The following is an 18069-nucleotide window of genomic DNA, read 5'->3' on the forward strand; positions in this document are numbered from 1 at the left end:
AGTTCAACAAGTCAAAGACAAGGAAGAGCTCCTTCATCACCTACATTACACCCAACCACCCTGAAACAAAGAACCCTGGTGCATAACACCAAAGGCAACAGAATACAGCCAAGAGTGAAGACTCAGGACGCTAGGCCCCGTGCCTGGACCAGAGACAGCTGAGCGCTCCAAAGAAGAGGCAATGGTCAGGCAGAAGCTTCCTCTCACCTGTCACTCACAGCAGCAGTGGCAGGCTCCGCCCACCACACTCCAGGTTGGCCGCCATGTTCCCCAGGCAGTGACGCCCTGGGCATACCAAGCCCACACTCACACATGCACTAAAAACAAATGCTAACATTCAATATTGTGTAAAAATACTAAAACAAAGAGAAAAGTAAATGAAACACAAATGGAAAACACACACACACACGGACAGACGGACCGACGGACAGACGGATGGACAGGAAGCAGCCCACGATACTCCAAACCTGAAATTCTGGGCACCAAGCTGATGTCACAGTGATCTTACATGACAGGTGTCAGTCAGTACACATGTACACTAAAAGTACAGTATAAAATCATCCTGGGGTTGTAAGTACAGATCCTTGTAAAGCCCAAATACATTTAGCATTTAGACCTCAGTCCTAAGCCCATGGAATCTCATTATGTATGTTCAAGTATTCCAAACTTCAAAAGCTTCTGGTTGCACACATTTTGAGGAGTAAGGGATAGTGGTTGTGCACATAGCATGACATGGAAAAAAGCAGATGAGACTCTTGAAAGATTCTCAGCAAGTCGTGAAGCCTTTTAAAAACAGTAACTACCATAAAATAGGATAAAAATCACCAAACAGCAGAAAAACTAAAACAAGGCGCTGTATTCTCCCAAAGCAATAAAGTTCTACATCTTATATTTATGTAAACTACAAAAATAAATGAAAATGGTCTAGGCCTTCTGGCAAAAAGTCCTTTATTCTGAACTCAAGTGGGGGTCCCCCATAGTCCATGCATTAAGGCCCTAAACCCACAAACCTGCCCTCCCTCTTTCCTTCCTTCCTCTCTTCCTCTCTCCTACCACCTGCCTCTCTGCCTCCCTTCTTCTTTACACATGTTAGCACAGGGAAGATGCCAAGCAAGAAGGCAGCATGGAAGGACCAGGAAAAGGGCCCTCGCCAGGAGCCGTCCCAGACAGTACCACCCTAGCCTTGAACCTGTAGCCTCCAAAACTATGAAAACTACATGCCTCTTGTTTGAACCACTTTGTCTGTGGTGTTGTCAAGGCAGCAGAGCACACCACTAACACTTCAAGTTAGAAAATAAAGCCTCTGGCTTCAGTATGGTCACTTTAACTCTGTGGTGCACAGAGTCTCCATGACACAAAGGACAGCCCAATAATATCTGGCCCCAATGTCAATCTAACGTTTTGCAAAACCAAAGTGTCTTTAACTGTGCATCAACTCAGAAAAATAATATTAATGCTGAGAAGGCCTTTTATATGCTGCTCAGGGTGAGGTAAGCTATAGACTGTATATAATCACAACACTGTTACTGCTTGAGAATCCCAAATTAAACCCTAATTATCTTTAAATAAAGAATGCTCAGAGAAAGCCTCCTCTCTGAGAACTAGCTTTCATAGTTTAAGAAGGTGCAATGCAAGCTGCCAAAGGAGGCTAGCAATTAGTAGTCCTACCTGACTGTGAAAATGCGATGAACCACAATAATGACCGGCCCTTCAAGACAGTCCTAAATAGTAGTTCTCAGACTTGCTGGTAACCAATCGGACCTAAGGCTTTCACAACAGCCTGGTACTGACCACCTAGCCCGCCTGCTGGGGTCAGAGAGGTCCTGGGTCTAGAGGAGAGCCTACTAACACAGCTTTATTAGACCAGCACACCTCCCAACAGCAATGGAAGCATTTATTCTTATACCCATAGGTAAGTGTAAATCTCGTCTGTGATGGCTACTCTCATGCCAATTTGACACACAAGCTATAGCCATCTGAAAGAAGAGAATCTTAATGGAGGAAAGGCTTCCATGAGACCCAGCTGTAAGGCATTTTATCAATTAGTGATCAGTGGGGGAGGGCCCAGCCCATTGTGGGTGGTGCCATCTCTACATTGGTAGGCCTGGATTCTGTAGGAAAGCAGGCTGAGCAAGCCAGGGGAAGCAAGCCAGTAAGCAGCATCCCTCCATGGCCTCTGCATCAGCTCCTGCCTCCAGGCTCCTGCCCAACTTGAGTTCCTGTCCTGACTTCCTTTGGTGATGAACAAACAGTGCTGTGGAAGTGTAAGCTGAATAAACCCTTTTCCTCCCCAACTTGCTTTTTTGATCATGGTGTTTCATCACAGCAATAGAAACCCTAAGACATCAGTCCTCTCTCAGAAGGTTGTCTTTGTAGGAGACAGAGACCACCACAGAAAACCACAACTAGTCAAAATACAATGAATATCAGGTCATGAGGTGCCCAGCTGCAACAAATACAACCTAAGTCTCAGGGAGCATGAGAGAAGACAGGATAGAAAGATTGTTAGGGTCCAGGAGGTCTGCTTTGAGACTACAAAGCAATCTCCTAGGAATGACAGGGAAAGCTTTTCACCCATGGTACTGAAACATAACCAACAAGACCAATACACATGCCGAAGTGGAAGGCCACGGCGCTCTACCCTAGACATCAGCCAACTGCAGCTGAGGGAGAGCACTGCTGAGGGAGAAACAATTAGACTTTCCCAAGGATGAGACCCAGGAAATAATCAAACTCAGGGGCGAAATCAACCAAGTGGAAACAAGAAGAACTATTCAAAGAATCAACCAAAGGAGGAGCTGGTTCTCTGAGAAAATCAACAAGATAGATAAACCCTTAGCCAGACTCACTAGAGGGCACAGGGACAGCATCCTAATTAACAAAATCAGAAATGAAAAGGGAGACATAACAACAGATCCTGAAGAAATCCAAAACGCCATCAGATCTTTCTACAAAAGGCTATACTCAACAAAACTGGAAAACCTGGACGAAATGGACAAATTTCTAGACAGATACCAGGTACCAAAGTTAAATCAGGATCAAGTTAACGATCTAAACAGTCCCATTTCCCCTAAAGAAATAGAAGCAGTCATTAAAGTCTCCCAACCAATAAAACCCCAGGACCAGATGGGTTTAGTGCAGAGTTCTATCAGACCTTCAAAGAAGGTCTAATCCCAGTTCTTAACAAACTATTCCACAAAATAGAAACAGAAGCTACTCTACCCAACTCATTCTATGAAGCCACAATTACTCTGATACCTAAACCACAGAAAGATCCCACAAAGATAGAGAACTTCAGACCAATTTCCCTTTTGAATATCGATGCAAAAATACTCAATAAAATTATCGCTAACCGAATCCAAGAACACATTAAAACAATCATCCATCCTGACCAAGTAGGTTTTATTCCAGGGATGCTGGGATGGTTTAATATACGAAAATACATCAACGTAATCCATTATATACACAAACTCAAAGACAAAAACCACATGAACATTTCCTTAGATGCAGAGAAAGCATTTGCCAAAATCCAACACCCATTCATGATAAAAGTCTTGGAAAGATCAGGAATTCAAGGCCCATACCTAAACATGATAAAAGCAATCTACAGCAAACCAGTAGCCAACATCAAAGTAAATGGTGAGAAGCTGGAAGAAATCCCACTAAAATCAGGGACTAGAAAAGGCTACCCACTTTCTCCCTACCTATTCAACATTTTACTTGAAGTCCTAGCCAGAGCAATTAGACAACAAAAGGAGATCAAGGGGATACAAATCGGAAAAGAAGAAGTCAAAATATCACTTTTTGCAGATGATATGATAGTATATAATAAGTGACCCTAAAAATTCCACCAGAGAACTCCTAAACCTGATAAACAGCTTCAGTATAGTAGCTGGATATAAAATTAACTCAAATAAGTCAATGGCCTTTCTCTACACAAAGAATAAACAGGCTGAGAAAGAAATTAGGGAAACAACACCTTTCTCAATAGTCACAAATAATATAAAATACCTTGGTATGACTCTAACTAAGGAAGTGAAAGATCTGTATGATAAGAACTTCAAGTCTCTGAAGAAAGAAATTAAAGAAGATCTCAGAAGATGGAAAGATCTCCCATGCTCATGGATTGGCAGGATCAACATTGTAAAAATGGCTATCTTGCCAAAAGCAATCTACAGATTCAATGCAATCCCCATCAAAATTCCAACTCAATTCTTCAAGGAATTAGAAAGAGCAATCTACAAATTCATCTGGAAAAACAAAAAGCCTAGGATAGCAAAAACTCTTCTCAAGGATAAAAGAACCTCTGGAGGAATCACCATGCCTGACCTAAAGCTGTCCTACAGAGCAATTGTGATAAAAAAAAAACTGCATGGTACTGGTATAGCGATAGACAAGTAGACCAATGGAATAGAATTGAAGACCCAGAAATGAACCCACACACCTATGGTCACTTGATCTTTGACAAGGGAGCTAATACCAGCCAGTGGAAAAAAGACAGCATTTTCAACAAATGGTGCTGGCACAACTGGTGGTTATCATGTAGAAGAATGTGAATTGATCCATTCCTATCTCCTTGTACTAAGGTCAAATCTAAGTGGATCAAGGAACTCCACATAAAACCAGAGACACTGAAACTTATAGAGGAGGAAGTGGGGAAAAGCCTCGAAGATATGGGCACAGGGGAAAAATTCCTAAACAGAACAGCAATGGCTTGTGCTGTAAGATCGAGAATTGACAAATGGGACCTCATAAAACTGCAAAGCTTCTGTAAGGCAAAAGACACTGTGAGTAAGACAAAAAGGCCACCAACAGATTGGGAAAGGATCTTTACCCATCCTAAGTCAGATAAGGGACTAATATCCAATATATACAAAGAGCTCAAGAAGGTGGACTCCAGAAAAATCAAATAACCCCATTAAAAATGGGGCTCAGAGCTAAACAAAGAATTCTCACCTGAGGAATAACGAATGGCTGAGAAGCATCTGAAAAAATGTTCAGCATCCTTAATCATCAGGAAAATGCAAATAAAAACAACCCTGATATTCCATCTCACACAGTCAGAATGGCTAAGATCAAAAATTCAGGTGACAGCAGATGCTGGCGAGGATGTGGACAAAGAGGAACACTCCTTCATTGTTGATGGGATTGCAAGCTTGTACATCCATTCTGGAAAATCAGTCTGGTGGTCAGAAAATTGGACATAGTACTACCAGGGTATCCCGCAATACCTCTCCTCGGCATATATCCAGAAGATGTTCCAACTGGTAAGAAAGACACATGCTCCACTATGTTCATAACAGCCTTATTTATAATAGCCAGAAGCTGGAAAGAACCCAGATGCCCCTCAACAGAGGAATGAATACAGAAAATGTGGTACATTTACACAATGGAGTACTACTCAGCTATTAAAAAGAATGAATTTATGAAATTCCTAGGGAAATGGTTATACCTGGAGGGCATCATCCTGAGTGAGGTAACCCAATCAAAAAAAGAACTCAAATGATATGTACTCACTAATAAGTGGATATTAGCCCAGAAACTTAGAATACCCAAGATATAAGTTACAATTTGCAAAACACATGAAACTCAAGAAGAACGAAGACCAAAGTGTGGACACTTTGCCCCTTCTGAGAATTGGGAACAAAACACCCATGGAAGGAGTTACTGAGACAAAGTTTGGAGCTGTGACGAAAGGATGGACCATCTAGAGACTGCCATATCCAGGGATCCATCCCATAATCAGCCGCCAAACGCTGACACCATTGCATACACTAGCAAGATTTTGCTAAAAGGACCCTGATACAGCTGTCTCTTGTGAGACAATGCCGGGGCCTAGCAAACACAGAAGTGGATGCTCACAGTCAGCTAGTGGATGGATCACAGGGCCCCCAATGGAGGAACTAGAGAAAGTATCCAAGGAGCTGAAGGGATCTGCAACCCTATAGGTGGAACAACATTATGAACTAACCAGTACCCCGGAGCTCGTGTCTCTAGCTGCATATGTATCAAAAGATGGCCTAGTAGGCATCAGTGGAAAGAGCGCAATTGGTCATGCAAACTTTATATGCCTCAGTACAGGGGAATGCCAGGGCCAAAAAGTGAGAGTGGGTGGATAGGGGAGTGGGGGGGTGGGTATGGGGGACTTTTGGGATAGCATTGGAAATATAAATGTGGAAAATACCTAATGAAAAATATTTAAAAAGGAAAAAAAAGCTATTTCTCTCTTGCCCTTTTGGGCTATTCCCTTCTCCCTCCCGTCCCTATTCCCTTCCCCCTCTCTCCACGTGTTCATGGCCCGCCTCTACTTCTCTACTCTCTACCTCTCTCTGCCTTTTTCTGCCACTGCTACCCTCTTGACTCCCCTCCCCTTGCCCTAAATAAACTCTATTCTATACTATAAAAAAAAAAGGAAAAAAAAAAGAAAATCAATCCATCCTTATATGACTTCATAAAAAAAGAGAACCTCTCTCTCTCTCTCTCTCTCTCTCTCTCTCTCTCTCTCTCTCTCTCTCTCTCTCTCTCTCTCTCTCTCTCTCCTCTCTCTCTCTCTCTCTCTCCTCTCTCCTCTCTCCTCTCTCCTCTCTCCTCTCTCTCTCTCTCTCTCTCTCTCTCTCTCTCTCTCTCTCTCTCTCTCTCTCTCACACACACACACACACACAGGGTGGATAACATCTGAAGCACAATGCCCAAGGCTGCAGGAGGGAGCACACAGAGTGGCTGCTTGTCATCTCCTACTCTCCCACACTCACTATCAACAGCCCCAGCACAGCACAGCACAGCACAGCACAGCACAGCACAGCACAGCACAGCACAGCACAGCACAGCACAGCACACAGCTCCACCTCCTGCCACCACAGAGTGGCCCCAGTCTCCCTTCTTCCCTTCCCATCTCATGCTGCACCCACCCCATCTCAATGCTTTACTTGGCTCCTTGACTTGTTCTTTCTTTTTGAGTTATATTCATAAAGTCTGAAAGATGTTTTCTAAAGTTACAACTTGATTTCCGCTCAATGCCACTGCGATCAGGCCAGTAGCACATGACTGTGATCTCAATTGTTCGGAAGGCTGAGGCAGGAGGATCACAATTTTGAGGCCTGATAAGGTTTCAGAAAAAGAGAGTTCATGCCCACACTCAGCAACTTTAGACCCTGCTTCAGAATGTGAAAAAAGCAGAGACACAGTAGGCACCAGGGGCACGGTAGGCAATAAGGAGAGACACAGTGGGCACCAGGAGCGTTGTGGGCACTACAGAGAGACACAGTAGGCACCAAGGGCACAGTGGGCACTAAGGAGAGACACGGTGGGCACCAGGGGCACGATGGGCACTAAGAAGAGACACAGTGGGCACCAGGAGTATGGTGGGCACTAAGGAGAGACACGGTGGGCACCAGGAGCGCGTTGGGCACTAAGGAGAGACACAGTGGGCACCAGGGGCAGGGTGGCCACTAAGGAGAGACACGGTGGGCACCAGGAGTATGGTGGGCACTAAGGAGAGACACAGTGAGCACCAGTGGTGCAGTGGGCACTAAGGAGAGACACGGTGGGCACCAGGGGCAGGATGGGCACTAAGGAGAGACACAGTGAGCATCAGGGTTGCGGTGGCACTAAGGAGAGACACGGTGGGCACCAGGAGTACGGTGGGCACTAAGGAGAGACACAGTGGGCACCAGGAGTATGGTGGGCACTAAGGAAAGACACAGTGAGCACCAGGGGCATGGTGGGCACTAAGGAGAGACACAGTGGGCACCAGGGGCACGGTGGGCACTAAGGAGAGACACAGTAGGCACCAGGGGCAGGGTGGCCACAAAGGAGAGACACAGTGGGCACCAGGGCGTGGTAGGCACTAAGAAGAGATACAGTGGGCACCAGGTGCGCGGTGGGCACTAAGGAGAGACACAGTGAGCACCAGGGATGTGGTGGGCACTAAGGAGAGACACAGTGAGCACCAGGGTTGCAGTGGCACTAAGGAGAGACACGGTGGGCACCAGGAGTATGGTGGGCACTAAGGAGAGACACAGTGGGCACCAGGAGTACGGTGGGCACTAAGGAGAGACACAGTGAGCACCAGGGGCATGGTGGGCACTAAGGAGAGACACAGTGGGCACCAGGGGCACGGTGGGCACTAAGGAGAGACACAGTAGGCACCAGGAGCACAGTGGGCACTAAGGAGAGACATGGTGGGCACCAGGAGTACGGTGGGCACTAAGGAAAGACACAGTGGGCACCAGGGGCATGGTGGGCACTAAGGAGAGACACAGTGGGTACCAGGAGTATGGTGGGCACTAAGTAGAGACACAGTGGGCACCAGGGGCAGGGGGGCACTAAGGAGAGACACAGTGGGCACCAGGAGTATGGTGGGCACTAAGTAGAGACAGAGTGGGCACCAGGGGCAGGGGGGCACTAAGGAGAGACACAGTGGGCACCAGGGGCATGGTGGGCACTAAGGAGAGACACAGTGGGCACCAGGGACGTGGTGGGCACTAAGGAGAGATACGGTGGGCACCATGGGCACGTTTGGCACTAAGGAGAGACACAGTGAGCACCAGGGGCAGGGTGGGCACTAAGGAGAGACAAAGTCGGCACCAGGAGCATGGTGGGCACTAAGGAGAGACACAGTGGGCACCAGGAGTATGGTGGGCACTAAGGAGAGACACAGTAGGCACCAGGGGCACAGTGGGCACTAAGGAGAGACACAGTGGGCATCAGGGTCATGGTGGACACTAAGGAGAGACACAGTGGGCTCCAGGAGTATGGTGGGCACTAAGGAGAGACACAGTGGGCACCAGGAGCACGGTGGGCAATAAGGAGAGACACAGTGGGCACCAGGAGTATGGTGGGCACTAAGGAGAGACACAGTTGGCACCAGGGGCAGAGTGGGCATTAAGGAGATACACAGTGGGCACGAGGTGTGTGGTGGGCACTAAGGAGAGACACAGTGGGCTCCAGTAGTATGGTGGGCACTAAGGAGAGACACAGTGGGCACCAGGGGCACGGTGGGCACTAAGGAGAGACACAGTGGGCACCAGGAGCATGGTGGGCACTAAGGAGAGACACAGTGGGCACCAGGAGTATGGTGGGTACTAAGGAGAGACACAGTTGGCACCAGGGGCAGGGTGGCCACTAAGTAGAGACACAGTGAGCACCAGGGGTGCTGTGGGGACTAAGGAGAGACACAGTGGGCACCAGGAGCATGGTGGCCACTAAGGAGAGACACAGTGGGCACCAGGATTATGGTGGGCACTAAGGAGAGACACAGTGGGCACCAGGGGCAGGGTGGCCACTAAGGAGAGACACAGTGGGCACCAGGGAAGCGGTGGGCACTAAGGAGAGACACAGTGGGCACCAGGAGCATGGTGGCCACTAAGGAGAGACACAGTGGGCACCAGGATTATGGTGGGCACTAAGTAGAGACACAGTGAGCACCAGGGGTGTGGTGGGCACTAAGGAGAGACACGGTGGGCACCAGGGGCAGGGTGAGCACTAAAGAGAGACACAGTGAGCACCAAGGGTGCGGTGGGCACTAAGGAGAGACTCGGTGGGCACCAGGGGCACGGTGGGCACTAAGGAGAGACACAGTGGGCACCAGGAGTACGGTGGGCACTAAGGATAGACACAGTGGGCACCAGGGGTGTGGTGGGCACTAAGGAGAGACACGGTGGGCACCAGGGGCAGGGTGAGCACTAAGGAGAGACACAGTGAGCACCAGTGGTGCGGTGGGCACTAAGGAGAGACACAGTGGGCACCAGGGGCATCGTGGGCACTAAGGAGAGACACAGTGGGTACCAGGAGCACAGTGGGCACTAAGGAGAGACACAGTGGGCACCAGGAGTATGGTGGGCACTAAGGAGAGACACAGTGGGCACCAGGGGCACAGTGGGCACTAAGGAGAGACACAGTGGGCACCAGGAGCATGGTGGGCACTGAGAGACACAGTGGGCACCAGGAGTATGGTGGGTACTAAGGAGAGACACAATAGGCACCAGGGGCAGGGTGGGCGTTAAGGAGAGACACAGTGGGCACCTGGGGCACGGTGGCCACTAAGTAGAGACACAGTGAGCACCAGGGGTGCTGTGGGCACTAAGGAGAGACACAGTGGGCACCAGGAGCATGGTGGCCACTAAGGAGAGACACAGTGGGCACCAGGATTATGGTGGGCACTAAGGAGAGACACAGTGGGCACCAGGGGCAGGGTGGCCACTAAGGAGAGACACAGTGGGCACCAGGGAAGCGGTGGGCACTAAGGAGAGACACAGTGGGCACCAGGGCATGTTGGGCACTAAGAAGAGATACAGTGGGCACCAGGTGCGTGGTGGGCACTAAGTAGAGACACAGTGAGCACCAGGGGTGTGGTGGGCACTAAGGAGAGACACGGTGGGCACCAGGGGCAGGGTGAGCACTAAAGAGAAACACAGTGAGCACCAGGGGTGCGGTGGGCACTAAGGAGAGACTCGGTGGGCACCAGGGGCACGGTGGGCACTAAGGAGAGACACAGTGGGCACCAGGAGTACGGTGGGCACTAAGGATAGACACAGTGGGCACCAGGGGTGTGGTGGGCACTAAGGAGAGACACGGTGGGCACCAGGGGCAGGGTGAGCACTAAGGAGAGACACAGTGAGCACCAGTGGTGCGGTGGGCACTAAGGAGAGACACAGTGGGCACCAGGGGCATCGTGGGCACTAAGGAGAGACACAGTGGGTACCAGGAGCACAGTGGGCACTAAGGAGAGACACAGTGGGCACCAGGAGTATGGTGGGCACTAAGGAGAGACACAGTGGGCACCAGGGGCACGGTGGGCACTACAGAGAGACACAGTGGGCACCAGTGGCATAGTGGGCACTAAGGAGAGACACAGTGGGAAGCGGTGGGCACTAAGGAGAGACACAGGGGCACCAGGTGCGCAGTGGGCACTAAGGAGATTCAGTGGGCACCAGGGGCACGGTGGGCACTAAGGAGAGACACAGTGGGCAGTAGGGGCGTGGTGGACACTAAGCGAGACACTAAGGAGAGACACAGGGGCACCACGTGCGCAGTGGGCACTAAGGAGAGTCAGTGGGCACCAGGGGCAGGGTGGGCACTAAGGAGAGACACAGTGGGCACCAGGGGCACAGTGGGCATTAAGGAGAGATACAGTGGGCACCAGGGGTGCAGTGGGTACAAAGGAGAGACACAGTGGGCACCAGGGGCAGGGTGGGCACTAAGGAGAGATACAGTGGGCACCAGGGGTGCGGTGGGCACTAAGGAGAGACACAGTGGGCACCAGGGGCAGGGTGGGCACTAAGGAAAGACACAGTGGGCAACAGGGAAGCGGTGGGCACTAAGGAGAGACACAGTGGGCACCACAGGCTGGGTGGGCACTAAGGAGAGACACAGTGGGCACCAGGTGCGCAGTGGGCACTAAGGAGAGTCAGTGGGCACCAGGGGCACGGTGGGCACTAAGGAGAGACACAGTGGGCAGTAGGGGCGTGGTGGACACTAAGGAGAGACACAGTGGGCACTAGGGGTATACCCAGGTGGTGGAGAGCTTGCCATGCAAACCTCAAAGCCTAAGGATTAATTCCTAGAACAAACAAAGAAAAGAAAAACCAGCAAACCTCTTTAAAGCAGGATTCTGGCAAATGTGGTGGCTAGTGGCTCACACTCCTAATCTCAACACCTGGAGACTGAGGCAGCAGGACTGCCATGAATTAAAGACAGCCTGTGCTACATAGTGAGTCCCGGGACAGTCTAGGCTACAGAATGCCTCAAAACACCCAGTTTTATGTTAAGGTCTGGTCAGTTCAGTGTTAGGGACAAGCACAGGACCCCTATCTGCCACCAGCTCAGTTCACAGGCCAGTGTGCGTCTAAATCATCAGAAAACATGCTGTCCCTGAAAAAATGTTCAACATCCTTAATCATCAGGGAAATGCAAATCAAAACAACCCTGAGATTCCACCTCACACCAGTCAGAATGGCTAAGATCAAAAATTCAGGTGACAGCAGATGCTGGCGAGGATGTGGAGAAAGAGGAACACTCTTCCATTGTTGGTGGGATTGCAAGCTTGCACAACCACTCTGGAAATCAGTCTGGTGGTTCCTTAGAAAATTGGACATAGTACTACCGGAGGATCCAGCAATACCTCTCCTGGGCATATATCCAGGAGATGTCCCAACCGGTAAGAAGGACACATGCTCCACTATGTTCATAGCAGCCTTATTTATAATAGCCAGAAGCTGGAAAGAACCCAGATGCCCCTCAACAGAGGAAAGGATACAGAAAATGTGGTACATTTACACAATGGAGTACTACTCAGCTATTAAAAAGAATGAATTAATGAAATTCCTAGCCAAATGGATGGACCTGGAGGGCATCATCCTGAGTGAGGTAACACAATCACAAAGGAACTCACACAATATGTACTCACTGATAAGTGGATATTAGCCCAAAAGTTAGGATACCCAAGATATAAGATACAGTTTGCTAAACACATGAAACTCAAGAAGAATGAAGACTGAAGTGTGGACACTATGCCCCTCCTTAGAATTGGGAACAGAACACCCATGGAAGGAGTTACAGAGACAAAGTTTGGAGCTGTGACGAAAGGACAGACCATCTAGAGACTGCCATATCCAGGGATCCACCCCATAATCAGCTCCCAAACGCTGACACCATTGCATACACTAGCAAGATTTTGCTGAAAGGACCCAGATATAGCTGTCTCTTGTGAGACTATGCCGGGGCCTGGCAAACACAGAAGTGGATGCTCACAGTCAGCTAGTGGATGGATCACAGGGCCCCCAATGGAGGAGCTGGAGAAAGTACCGAAGGAGCTGAAGGGATCCGCAACCCTATAGGTGGAACAACAATATGAACTAACCAGTACCCTGGAGCTCTTGACTCTAGCTGCATATGTATCAAAAGATGGCCTAGTCGGCCATCACTGGAAAGAGAGGCCCATTGGACATGCAAACTTTATATGCCCCAGTACAGGGGAACGCCAGGGCCAAAAAAATGGGAATGGGTGGGTAGTGAAGTGGGGGGGGGGGTATGGGGGACTTTTGGGATAGCATTGGAAATGTAATTGAGGAAAAGATGTAATAAAAAAATATTAAAAAAAAAAAAAAGAAAAAGAAAACATGCTATTACCAGCTCGTTCTTGCTCTGAACCCTCCAATGACTAGATACAACACAAAGGACAGTCCTGTGGGCTCCTAACAGGCTGGTGATATGAGTCACTTAGGGCTTATATACACTAAACCCCAAGTCCTCACCTAAAAAGCAGTTAGATGTCTCCCCTCCCTCCTGCAACCACTTCCCTCCTCCCAACCCCACCCACTGATGGGGAAGAACACAAGGCTGGGAGATAGCTCTGTTGGTGAAGTGCCTGCTACCTTTGTCCTGAGTTCACACCCCCTGCACTCACGTAAAAGGTCAGGAATATTAGCAAACACACCTGTGAGAGGCAAGGCAGAAGGACCCACGTGGCTTGCTGGACAGACAGTATAGCCAGAGAGGAAAGCTCTGCCTCAAAAAGTAAAGCAGAGTCAGCACAATGGCTCTGCACTCTCCTCAAAGACCAAACCCTGAGTTTTTAGAATCTACACAGTAAAAGAGAGACCCGACCCGGTAATCTGTGTTCTGTTGCACACCTGCATACCACAGCACACACATACCCTACCACCACCACACAAAATCTGTAAGTGTCATTTTTTTACTATAAAAATGAGGTGGAAGGGCTACAAAGTTATCTTAATGGTTAAGACCTTAGAGAGGACCTAAGTTTGATCCCAGCACACTTGTCTGACAGCTTACAATGTTTGTAACCCTAACTCCAGGGGACCCAAAGCCCCCTTCTGGGCTCTGTGGGCACCTGCACATATGTGGAAAACACGCATACACACACATATACCTGGAAGAAACAGGAAATTCCCAAAGTCACGTTCAACACTTGCAGATTCATAGTGCAGTGTGTGCAGTATGATCTACTTTGTATTTGTTGAAATGGATTTGAATATTTTTAAAATTCACCATGGGTACCTATTTTTGGCAAATGGACTTTTCTAGGTTCACATGAAACTCCACCTCCGTTTCTTCCTAGAAACTGATTGTTTTTCCCATTTATATATATGCTAAATCAGGGAAGGGTGTGCATGTGTGAGAGAGATGGGGGGAGGGGAGGAAGAGGACCAAGAGGAGGACCAGGAGGAAATTAGAGGCAGAGACAGGAGAGAACAAAATCTTTCTGTCTGTCTGTCTGTCTGTCTGTCTGTCTGTCTGTCTCTCTCTCTCTCTCTCTTTCTAGGAAAAGTGTCCTGTGACATGCACTGCACTCACTCCACAAGCCTTAGGTCAGATCCCCTTTAGGCAGAGGCAGAGAAGAGCCCTGGCACAGTAAGCTGAAGCAGGCAGAAGGCAGCAGTTGGAGTGGTACCAGGCCCTAAAATCCTGTCCAACAGGTAGTCAGTGATAAGCAGGAGCAGGGAAAGCACCAAGCCCAGCATGCAGAGTCTGAGACAAAGGAACTCATGCTGTCAGTCCCCTGGCCTCCTTTAGTCACTATAACCACTCCAGGGAGGAAATACAAAGGCCTGTAAGACACAGAAGCCATGCCTGACAATCCCACCTAAGGGGCAGCTCAGAGCACCCTCAAAGACTGCCTTGACAGACATTAACTCTGTAGACTCCTTAACTATTAACCTTGTAGTTACCACCTTCTAAGCCAGACAACTCTAAAGAGTGTGTATGGGAAAAAAATGAAAATCATTATAACTGAATTTGGAACCATTTAACAATATACTTGCACAGAAAAATTCAAAGCTAATTCATGTGAGTTTTAATATGCAGCTTATGTTGTACAGAGTTTCTGTTTACTAAGCAAGCATATTATACCTTAGGCTACCTTTAATGTAAAAGGACTGCTCCATGGAAGGAAACATTGTGTTAAATAGAACAATGAGATCTCAGAGATCCCAGGAGATATTTCTTCTCATTTCTCTATGCAGTTGTTGTTTGACAGGACACTTACATACCATCATCAGAGCCTGTAACTCAGATCAGTTCCCTCCTACAATAGAACCTAAACACTGGAAAGTGATCTCATGGCTGGGGTTCCTCTGCGATAACAGAATAATAGTCACAGCGTCCACTCCTGAGGACACTGCAGGACATAAGAGCTTTCCTCCCAAGCCTCCCTCTCTGGACCTTATGCTTGAGGTTACAGTATTCACCCCTCCTCCCAGTCTAAGAGACCCACAGACAGCTCAGGCACACAGGGCAAAACCACCGGAAAGGTTCCTAAGCTTAGGAAAGCTGCAGGGAAAGTTTCCCTTCTACTACTGAGCAGAAATAGGGAAAGACTCTGAAGTAGCAACACAGGAAGTTGGAAAGCTGTCCTGAGGCACCAGAGAGCCAACAGAAGAGGCCACACTAAAAGCTGGGTTCATCCTGAAGCTGATGGTCCGAGGAGCCCCAGGCAGCCGGACTTTGCCCTTCTTGGTCTGCAAGATGCTAAGCCTTGTAGGATCTTGATATTCTTCTTGCACTTTCTGGTATTTGCCCCTAAAAGCAGCCTGATTCATGCCAAAGTCTTTAGGAGGATTCTGCATTTAAAAAAGGAAATCTAAGTACTTTGGAACTCTCAGGAGTGTATTTCTCTTGGTTCCAACTACTCACCATTAAAAAGTAATGGTCCTCAGGCTCAGCACGAAGATACTTAAAGACCACTTGTTCCATGAACCTTTCCATAAGATCCCAGTCTTCAACAGGCCATGTCATATAGGCCACTGGAGCAAAAAGGGCAGAAGCAGCAGTGTCACCAAAGGAACATAGAGGAGGCTGTGTGCTCCCACAGAATGAAGGCCTTCTGGGGGGCAGCTCCCATTGACAAAAACATAAGCAACATACATGTATTTACAGCAGTGCCTCTCAGTACATGGAACTACCTGATGGCCGTGGCAGACCCATCTACCATGCAACTCCCTCTGGTCCTTCTGTGTTTACTGAAGACAAAGCGGCTTTGCTGGTGATGAGGTGGAGAAAAGGACACTTCGTGCACTGTTGGTGGACTGTAAAGTGGCAGAACTATTACAGAAGTCAGTGTGAAGGTTCCCAATAAGAACTAAACACAGAACTGCGGTATAGACCAGGGCTACAACTGAAGGACTCCAAGTCAATAAACTTCGGAGATAGATGCATGGCAATGGTGACCACTGTGTATTCACAGGAGCCAAGGAACGGGACCCAGCTAGATGTCTGTCAAAAGTGGATGAATTCCTTTTCAATGTAATATTGATACACAATGGAATCTTATCTAGCCATTAAAAAATGAAATCAAGGGGTTGGAGAGATGGCTCAGCAGTTAAGAGCACTGACTGCTATTCCAGAGGTCCTGAGTTCAAATCCCAGCAACCACATGGTGGCTAACAACCATCTGTAATGCAGTCCAATGCACTCTTCTGGTGTGTGTCTGAAGACAGCTACAGTGTTCTTATATAAATAAAAATAAATAAATCTTTTAAAAAATTAAATCATGATGATTGGGGGAAAAATGGATGTAAAGGGATATTATTAAGATAAATAAAATAGGCCAGACTCAGAAAAACAAAGATTGCATGTTTTATATATGGGACCTTGATTTAAATCATTCTCTCTCTCTCCCTCTGTCTGTCTGTCTGTCTCTCTTTGTGTATGTGTATGTGAGTGTGTGTCAGTGTTCATGAGTATATGTGTGTATGTGTCTGTGTATGTGTGTGTGAATGACTCTGTGTGCATGTCTGTGTATGAATGTGTCTGTGTGTGTATGTGTGTGTGAGTGTGTCTTTGTGTGAATGTGTGTGAATGAGTTTCTGTGTGTGTCTGTGTATGAGTGTGTGTGTGTCTGTGTGTGTCTGTGCATGTGTATGTGTGTGTGAATGAGTCTCTGTGTGTGCCTGAGTGTGAGTGTCTGTGTGTGTGTGAGTGTGTGTGTGTGTGTGTGTGTGTGATGAGTGAAAGCAAAGAGGGTACCATGGGAGGAAAGGAAGTGATCTTAAGGGAGGAGGGAGAAAAGAAGGATGGAGTTCATGTATCATAAGGGCAGAAAGGAGGAGTATTTGGAGGAGAGGAGGGAACTGGCAAGAATAGGTGGGTGGACCAAAGAGGTCTTGAGGTCATCAGAGGAAGTGAGAGAAGAAGAACAAAGTACAATGACACGTGTTTATGAAAATATCAGGATGCAATCCATCGCTTGGTATGCTAAATTTAAAAACTAATTTAAATTATTTCTTTAAAAACCACATGCATAGCCAGTCATGGTGGCACACACCTTTAATCTCAGCACTTAGGAGGCAGAGGCAGGTGGATTTCTGAGTTCGAGGCCAGCATACTCCACAGAGTGAGTTCCAGGACAGCCAGGGCTACACAGAGAAACCCTGTCTGGAAAAACCAACCCTCCCCCCCCCCGCCACACACACACAACAAAGCAAACCCCATGCATTTAATATCAGCACTTCTTCTTAGTCACTCAGTCTTCAGTCTCCACATCTGACACGTATGTCAGTCAACATGCACCTTCCCAGAAGGGAAGGTCTTGCTCACCCTGATCACAACTGTGTGACTCAGGACTGTGCTAGCTCACTTGGTACTCCACTCTGAAATCCACCTCTTCAAAAACAACCCCCTCGGTTCAACTAACCACCTCCACCTGAGCATAAGAAACAAGAGCGTTCCACAACTCACAGGTACAGCCTCCAGACACAGCCATGCTCTGCTCCGTTTGGCTCTGCTCTTACACAATCACACTAATGGCACAACTATACCTTGGTAGCATAGGTAGGTTTATCAATGGCTTCATCCCCTATGAAGAAATCAAGGTCATCGACTCCTCTCAACACCCACCTTTGGGCTTGATCAACTACCTTTGCGGACTCTAGGACGGCGATACCTGAGGGGAAACAGATGTTTTTCTTTCAATCTCCACGAGTTGCCTGAATTATCAGGAACAGTTAACATAATCTATATGTCCATATGAGTGAATGGTGATGGCTAAGGTTGTATAGGGGTTGGGATGCTCCCAGGGGTGTGGTGAGCATGTGAAGTAAGAGAGAAACA

The 18069-nt window shown here is 48.0% G+C and overlaps 1 protein-coding gene across 1 annotated transcript in view; it reads right to left on the reverse strand.

The window, feature by feature from the left end:
• Positions 1 to 15736, reverse strand: part of LOC147005073 (actin-related protein 3B-like) — a 49919-nt gene extending 34183 nt beyond the window's left edge. Inside the window, exon 1 of the mRNA XM_085836159.1 lies at positions 15655 to 15736. Within this exon, the coding sequence (XP_085692285.1) occupies positions 15655 to 15726 (72 nt within the window). The 5' untranslated portion in view covers positions 15727 to 15736. The remainder of the gene's footprint in view (positions 1 to 15654) is intronic.
• Between the last annotated feature and the right edge of the window lie 2333 nt (positions 15737 to 18069).

The sequence above is a fragment of the Mus caroli genome, unplaced genomic scaffold (assembly GCF_978045245.1).
Source record: "Mus caroli unplaced genomic scaffold, Mus_caroli_1 scaffold_4, whole genome shotgun sequence".
Taxonomy (NCBI): domain Eukaryota; kingdom Metazoa; phylum Chordata; class Mammalia; order Rodentia; family Muridae; genus Mus; species Mus caroli.